This window comes from Typha latifolia, chromosome 10, assembly GCF_019914945.1.
Source record: "Typha latifolia isolate L0001 chromosome 10, TyphaL0001v2, whole genome shotgun sequence".
NCBI classification, from domain to species: Eukaryota; Viridiplantae; Streptophyta; class Magnoliopsida; order Poales; family Typhaceae; genus Typha; species Typha latifolia.
In genome coordinates, this window is record NC_133095.1 from 7,283,551 (window position 1) to 7,292,453 (window position 8,903).

General features: G+C 39.5%; 1 protein-coding gene across 2 annotated transcripts; it reads left to right on the forward strand.

Moving 5' to 3' along the window:
- Window positions 1-1,128: 1,128 nt before the first annotated feature.
- On the forward strand, window positions 1,129-8,396 carry LOC140796068 (uncharacterized). 2 transcript variants are annotated; one of them, XM_073148924.1, is made up of 7 exons: window positions 1,129-2,267; window positions 3,275-3,393; window positions 4,449-4,937; window positions 6,420-6,696; window positions 6,798-6,951; window positions 7,783-7,882; window positions 8,110-8,396. In XM_073148924.1, exons 1-7 carry the CDS (start codon window positions 1,242-1,244, stop codon window positions 8,225-8,227), a joined length of 2,283 nt encoding a protein of 760 aa, XP_073005025.1. In that variant the 5' UTR covers window positions 1,129-1,241; the 3' UTR covers window positions 8,228-8,396. The 2 variants fall into 2 exon arrangements, with proteins under 2 accessions (XP_073005025.1, XP_073005024.1); XM_073148923.1 differs by having other exon boundaries at window positions 1,156-2,267; window positions 6,798-6,926.
- Window positions 8,397-8,903: the final 507 nt, after the last annotated feature.

An 8,903-nucleotide genomic window follows, 5' to 3' on the forward strand; every position in this document is an offset into this window, starting at 1 on the left:
CTCATCTTACAGTGAAACCATCGAACACATCTTCTTCAACTGTCCTTTTGCAAGAGCCACTTGGCACAAGCATTAGAATTTCTGCTCACTGACTACTTGTTGGAAGACTGGATTACTAAGTTGTCCCCACGGAATGTTACCTACTGCTTCTACCTCACCAGCATTTGGAATGCAAGATGTGACTAAGTTTTCCGCAACAAGTAAGCTTCCCCGAGAGAAGTAGCCCACAAGGCAAATGAGCTCATATCTTGTAGCCCTAGACCGCTTATGAGCTTCCAGGATAAGGTGGGTTGCGCCTCTCAACTTTCAGACCCTAGTGCCCTTCCACCCTGGCAAGTTGGGTTGACGCAGTTTTGGTGCAATGGATTTATGCGGGGAATTGGCATCTACATCAGTCTTAGCCCCTCCTCCCCTCCCCTACCAATTTCTATCTTTCTTGATGGCTGCCCTAGCCTGCTGCACAGTGAATCTCAAGCCATCTTAGCAGGTTTTAAGGAGCTTAGCAAAATCCATACTACTGATAAAATGCAGCTCTTTAGCGACTGCCAAGTGGCAGTTAACTAGATCAACAATTCTGATGTCATTCCTGATTGGTCTATGCACCACGTCGTCGAAAACCGTAAATTGCACCTTTCAAAGTATCCATGAATTAAGTTAGATTTTACCGGCAAATATAACAATCTCTTTGCCCACAATTTGGTCCAATATGCTCTTCGCTCCAAGACTTCTAAAACTTGGTCAGGGGAGCAGCTGGAATCTTTCTGTAATACAATCTAACTCTTATAAAATCGGTCTACGGACATTCTTTTGAAAAAAAAATCAACAGTTTTTTAACCACCCGATTTCATATTTAAGTTCTGAATAACTTTTGGGAGGGCTAGCTTGGTCTAAAAGTCGCCAATCTTTTCGATCCCTATAAATTAAGAAAACGCAAGCCCAAATCTCATTCAATCCTCTCTCTCTAGTGACTGACAAATTAAACGAATCAAACCGATTTATTGGTTGTCAAAGGCAGCGTCGGTAACGAATCCGTCCCCCTTTTCCCCTGTTACCAAATTTAACCCATCCCCAACGGTTACTTTTTACTATCATTGCCCCAAAACAGGCGTTTCCCTCCTTCCCCCTCCCATTTTAAGCCCTCTTAGAATAGTAATAAATTACCAAAATGTAGCCCCACCACCGGTCTCCTACACAGAAACACCCTAATCTCGTCCCATCCTCTTCCTCACCGTACCTCCACAATGGCATCGTCGGTGGCAAGCATGCCTCGCGAGGACTGGCGGGACCCCCACCGCCTCTCCGTCTTCGGGCCCCACACCAGCAGCCTCAAGAAGATCCTCGTCCGGGAGAACCCGCACGTTCCCATCCCCTTGACTTCCTCCTCGACGTCAACCTCGTTGACCGGTTCGAAGGATGCCCCCAATGCTACCTTCTCGCGGAGCGCGTCCTCCTCCTCTTCCACTTCTTGCATCCTCAACGACGCAAGCTCCCGCGGCAATGCGAAGAGGCCGCAGTCGCAGATCCTTGACCGCTGGGCCGCGCGCCAGGCGCGGGAGATGATCACCACCATCGAGCGGCAGGCTTACGAGGCCGAGCTTTCCGCGCTCACCACCTCTAGCCAGCCCGTCGCGGCGCGCGCCGCGTCCTTCCTCCGCGAGACGTCCCCCGCGCTCTCTGAGACGTCCACCGTAAGCGCATACGCTTCTTGCAGTGGCAGCGGTGTCGATCTCCCGCCGAACGTTCGCGCCTCGTCGCTGATACAGATGTGGCGGGAGCTTGAGGCGGAGGCAGGGAGCACTCCCACGCATCATGCCTCCAGCGGCGGAGGCAATTCGGCAAACACTAATGCGGCGTCGCCGTCCTCTTCCCCCACGTCCGTCACCGAGGAGCATACGAGGAATTTTGAACTTTGCAATGAGGATTTCTGGGACTCCGATTTAGCAACGGCGGCGTTCAGCGAGCCTGTGCATAATTCTTCATCAGGTGAGGGTGAGAATGGCCGTGTCGGCTGCATTGTCAAGATGCTCACATCGGCGAATAAGACCAAAAGCAATGAGAATGAGTGCTTGATAAGGGAGAATTTGCTATGCTCGGTTCATGAGAGTGTCAGTACAACGAACTTGCCTGTGGTGAAGCATCAGAGGGTGCGGGGGCGGAGGAAAATCGAAGACTTGGCTGCAAGAATGGAACAGGATAGGAAAAGGGAGCTGAAGGATTTGGTTGAGCGTCAGACAGTGTCGCGTTTCTCATACCGTGGCCGCCTTAAGGTGAGCTATGTCCAAATAGTTATCTTATTTATGTTCAATCCATGAATTTGATTAAATGATTAGGTCGCTTACAATCTAAATGCATTCCTCTCTGAGGTTATGGGCATTTGAATTTTTGTTTAATGTTGTGAAATGTGAATTTGACTTTGTCTCTAATTCTTTGTTAGGCTGATTTTATAACGTGATGTCTTTGTAATCTAGATTGGAGAGGAAGTCATGGATAGTTTTATCTATCTTTGTTGGTGGAGCATTTGATCATGTAATAAAATGCTTCCAAATATTCAATAGCTGGATTTCTTATTCTGTTCTATTGCTATTATAGCCTTCTTTCTGTTCAAAAATAATGTCATGCATAGTCATCATAATCATGAGTTGGTCTTATGATCTATAGCTAAAACTACAATATTAAACTTAGCATGCAGATTCTTCTTGGATAGGATCTTATTTTAGAATATGATGCCCATAATTTTTAATAACTATTCTAGTATTCTTATCTATATTGGTTAGCTCTTGCATATATACATCATTTGTTTACATTTATCGTGCTTCTGAGTTTATTTCTGATTAAAGAACACTCTCTATCAAGGCTTTTTGCCTCGTGTTTCTTTCTACATCATCTCTTGCAGGCGATGGAAACTTCTGTTTCTATGGAAATGCTGCTTTTGTAATGTTTTGACATCAAATTACAGTACTTAAGAATGTGAAACAAAAGAACATATACATACAATCCTTATGAAATATAGCCAATACCAGTGATACAAAATGTGATTTAAATTCATAGCAGATTGTTGTAGTTTTTCATTTAACTAAACTGATTTAAATTCTCATGATTGATCAGAGATCAATAAGAGTCGCTAGTAGGCGATATTAACTGGACAAGAAGATAGGCTTTTCATTTCACAGCCTTCCAGTCAGAAACAATCTTTTGCACCAGATTCGTTCTCTACATGAATCTTAATTGCATATTAATGAAGCTTTTAGTGATGATCTCTATGCATTTTCTGCAGTCAATGCTCAGACTCAGGTTCCTAAAACAAGAAGTGGCAGTTCAATATGAAGTAAGAAATCCATCAAAAACACTAAAGCAAGAGCAGTTGCAGAACGCAGCTACAATCTCATTTTTAAGGTATTATTCTGCTTCATGTACCATTGTATAATAACTCCTAGTTACCTATTCTTCTGCGGACAACAATTGTTCTCCTGGATTGTCCTTACTCATAAACCGAAACATTTGGAACATTTCTTGAGAAATTTTATTTTAATCTGGATATTCTATTTAGTATAGTTAATTCGTCGTCCTAATTATGTTCTTTATTGGAGCCCCCAAATAAAAGGAAATAAAAAAGAAATAAAAAATAACTATTTTTGTCTCATTGGTGTCATACTATGAAGCACGTACACTTTAAATAGCATGTCGTGTCTGTGTCTGACACTTGTTGGACACTTACACTCATCAGACACTTGTTAGACATGTGTTGGACACTTATACAACATATTTGATATTTAAGAAATTATAGAATAAATTCGGACACTCCTTAGACACTTTTGGACACTCTTAAAATACTTTTTGAATATAAGATTTTATCATATGTTATAAAAGTTTATAATAGAAATTATCTATTAGAGGAATTTCTTGCATATGCTATAGAAATATAATGCAACAATCACAAGTTAGTGCATCCAAGAAAATAAATATTAATGCATATTATTGTAAAACATAGATTTTGCCTATGCCATTCACTATAGTTAAGTAATGGTAGTTACTTATTTGTTCTCGTAATATTGAATTATATTGTCACGTATTAGTATTATCATTTTTTGGCTTTGTGGTATCATATACATTTTATTTCTTTCGTGAATAATTTATGCATGCCTGTGTATCTATATTATATGTTTAGAATTTAAACATATCAATAATATATATAATGTTTTTATTTATTTATTTTGTCGTATCCCCATGTTCCTATCATATTTGTGTCCCGTATTCTTAGGTATCATAGTCCAGAGCAACATCAGTAAAGCAATTGGATATATAGTTTCTTTTTTCCTGGTTCTTTGAAATAGTTTTCATCATTCATATAATAATGATGAAACAATATAAAATTTGTAATTGTCATATCAGGTGTGTTGATTATTTGTTTGAGCTATTCATAACCTTATTATCTATTTTATCAACAACAGGCAGAAATTCAACCTTGGAGTACAGCAGAGTGATAATGCTGTACCAGTTGAGGAAAGTTTAAGTAGTGTACATGAATCTGAAGGCTCAGGCTATCCCCAATCAACTGATCAGATAAGGACTGATAACGATCATCATGCAGAAATTGTTTCTTCAAGAGATCTGGTAGGCTCGCCCGAAATGACCTCTCCACATTCTAGAAGTGACGGGCAAGAAGGAAGCCACAGTCCTGATAGTTCTTGGGATGAAAGGAACTTATGGATGAGCAGCATTGATTGGCAGAGATCTGTGAATTCCATTTCTCCTGGTTGGCAAGGAGAAATTGTAACAGAGGAACTTGAATCCTATGAACAGGTTGGGAATAATGATCGTCCCTGGTTATGTGATTCTCCTAATTCTTGGAGAGGATTGGGCCTCAGTGGACAAACTCTATATCATGATGTTTTTGATGACTTATCAAACAACATGGAAATCCGAGATCTTCTGGAGAGGTATACATAGTTCACTTTATACACTCACACTCAGAGATATATTTGCTTATGATAATTTTACTGATCTGCAAAGAGCTTTTAAAATCAGGTACCGTAAAGGGGGAAGCTTTTTTTTTTTTTCAGTTTTGTTGTTAGTATGCTATTTAGTCAGAGGCAATTTTTTTTGTTGTTTTACTCAGATAATTTACTACATAACTCATTTAGTATGTATGGGCTGATACGATTCGGACTTCACCGACGTCGTCTCGAGCATGGATTCACTTTAAGAGTATTTTTATTTCATGTTTCAGTGTTTAATTTTCATTAAAATAAGTTTTCTGTAAGTCGCGTTCGAACGCGGGTGGAGTGAGTTCGAACGTGGTTTGTGAACGGGGTTGTGAACGTGGTGAAGAGAATGTACTGTGCGTTCGAACGCGGTGCGTTCGAACGCACTGTGAACGCCTGCATCGCGTTCGCAAATACCGACAGGTGCGTTCGATCGCGCGTTCGAACGCCTGCATCGCGTTCGCAAATCCAGAAGAGCAAACTCGGTGCGTTCGAACGCGGTCGGGCGAGTTCGAACGCCGTCGAGTTCGCTAATTGTGTTTTTAGGGTTAATTTGAGTTGTTGGTTAGCCTATAAAAGGATGTGGTAGGCAACCAAATTGATCATTGATTATTGAGATTGAGTTTTGCCTTGCCTCCTTCGTCTTCTTCGCTCCCGTTCTCTCAATCCCCGGCGACGCCGCTTCTAACCTCCCTTGTCCGGCTAATCACCCTAGTCCCTTAGGGGCCTCCTCTCCCCCTTCGTCCAATCTATTCCACACTTGCCCTAATCCTTCCATCAACCACAACCCTTCCACCATCACTTTTCACCGGTGCCACCACATTAACGCCGGTCCTCCACCAACCATCATTACCTAGGATCTTGTGCCTCCATCCATGAATCCAAAATAGAGCATTCTGATGTTCGTCCACTAATCGGACGGTATTTCGAGATCCACAACTCCGATTCGCCTGAAACTTGATTTGTTGGAAAGCTCGTTTCTAGGGTGACAACATATCAAAATTTCACATCGATCCAACGGCGGAATATTTTGGGATCTTATTTCAAAGTTCTGTGCCAGATCTAGCCCAGATCTGAGAATCGGAAGAGATCGATCTTTAGCCCCAAAGGAGAGATCGTATCAAGCTGGTATCAGAGCTCCATAGCCATAGGCGTGATCGTATCATGGGCACATGCAGTTTCATTGGTGCTCATGTACTTGCTTAGTGTATAGTTTGCAGAAACCGATTTACCTAAAGAATTAGCAGAAGTTTAAGCTACACATCTGTTCATGAAGGAAACTAAAGAGTCAAAAATCACCCTCCTGATACATAGTCAGCATCATAATCTAGATAAATGTCGCTTTCTGTTTTAACCAAGAGCACCATTTTGATGGAATAGAGTGCCTTTTCGGCTCTGATTGTCTATACTAATTTACTCCTGTTGATTTTTTTGCAGAAGAAGGGTTTCTACCTCCCTTGCAAGTGACTTCCGTGACAAAATGAACCTGTTAGTCCTGTCATTTCTACACAGACGAGGACAAGAACATTTTGGTGACAATTTTGCAGAAGACTATGAAACACAACCCTTACAGAGGCAAAATAATGAATTCCAGATTGTTGATCAAGATCCATGTGCATCATCTTCATTGGTACCATTTAGATACCAGAGAATCCAGCATCCTGACAGTTGGCGACATGCTTCTATTCAACCACATGAATCCCAGAATTTTCTTGTATGTTTTATTTTATCATACTAACAAATTGAATCACTATATTATATTTTATCTTAAAAGTTCTTATTTCTGACGTGCCAAACGATGTTCTAATGTTTTAGGACACAGAAATTATGCATGATTTAAGAAGTGATATGACAAGGATTCATCACGACATAACAGAACTACGAAAGTCGTTAGAGAGTTGCATGGATTGGCAGGAAAAGCTGCAGTACTCTATTAAGCAAGAGGTTTGCGATGCTGTTCGAGAAGCAGGTCTTTAAGTTCTAATATTTAACATATATTTATTGCTGAGTATTTAACATGATCGTTGTACAAATGCATTGTCAAACTAAAAATCTGTTTGTTTCTGAGTTTAATGTCAAGTTTCTACTTTCTAAAGGATATTGCTGCAATGAGAGAAAAATATGTACTAGTAATGGTTCCATTAGTGAATTAACTACATAAGTTCAGGACACCAATTTCTTGTGGACTTTAGGTGATCTAATACTTTCCTAGTAAACATTTACAATATTCCATAATGACGCCTACATCACACTTCGTGAGACACAAGTTGTATGCAGAAGTAAATACTAGTTTGGTATGGTGTTTCATTCAAACAAGGAAAATATTATATGAAAAGATAGTATGCTGGGTTTTGCTAGGAACTTGATATGGTGATCATTAAAGTAATCTTATACTTCAGTACAAAAAAATTAATCTCTGAAATCTATACTCAAGTAATTCTCAATATCTGATGTTGCTGAAAGCAGCAAGCTAAGATATCATTGGTGAAGTAATTGACATGATTAAAGATTGATCATGCCCTATATGTTGTTAAAATTTCTTCTGATAAAATTCATTTTCTGAATAATCTTAGTTTGATAAGAATCAAAGAATAGCATTCAACTGTATTGTAATCATCAGACTGGACATGCAGAGTTGCAGTTTCTTTTAGAGATGTGGTGTAGTCTTTTCATAATAAGCATCTTACACTGTTTGTTTCACACTGTAAAGAGATTGGTCGTCCTCTTCTTTAAACATATGTTGCTGCATGTTTATTTTCTGTGAAACTGTGAAGTCCATCCTTGCTTCTTGTGGTGACAGTTCGAATGGGAAATGCCTCAAGTTATTTCAATCTGGCAGCAGGAAAGAAAAACAGCTGTTGCATCTGCTATGGAATGCAAGTTGATTCGCTACTCTATAGGTACAACTCATTATCACTAGTTTGTGTACGAATATTATATCTCTCATAAATTAGTAACTTATGTATGGCATTTCTTGCTTATAAATATGCATACTGTTGTAACTTATAAATGATATATCTATGCATAAAGCTTAAATTCCATCACTTGTATGATTTACCTACATTAGTCGACATATGCTTGTTAAACTTCTTAGTGTTACTAATGAATTAGCATTGTGACTCTTTAGGTGTGGACATATGTGTACTTGTTTTAAATGTGCCTATGAGTTGCAATGGAGCAGTGGAAAATGTCCTATCTGTCGATCTCCAATTGTTGATGTTGTTCGAGCATATCCTAATTCGTAACGTCCTCAAGAGATACGCCTGCTTTATTTTCAGATATTCAGGCTATAGACTGATATTTCCAGAACCTACTAACTTCTCTTACTCCAATCTGCATAACTATGCATGCTGATTGTTGTAAAAATCTGTATGTAATTACTATGCATATCAATAGAGGTGTTTTGAATCTAAAGGCAAAGATGTCCTTTATGGGAATAAGAACGACAACATAACAAACTCACTTTCCAAATCAAGAAGATGATAAACTCACTTTCCAACTTAAGAAGATACAAACTCACTTTCCAACTCAAAGAAGATAACAAACTCAGTTTCCAACTCAAAAAGAATTTCGCCTCTTTTGGCCACTATCGCAATCTGTAATATGTATTTATTAGCTCAAGGTGGGCTCTCCTGCAAGATCAATGCGCAAGTTTTGGGAACTTGTCGGGAGCTGTGTTACTGCTAAGTGCTAACCCCATGTTGAAGAAATTCATTTAATTGATGCAAGCTGGTGGGCCCCACCAACATTTGCTCGTTTTGCACTACCGACCTTGAATCCGTAGAGCATCTTTCTTGAGATGCAAAATATTTCTAATTCAAGTTTTGCAATTGATAATATTGCTAGTCTGTTTAATCTTTTCTTGCAACACTATTGATCTCAAATATGAGTTTATGAATTTTAATTTTGAAAAACTTCGTT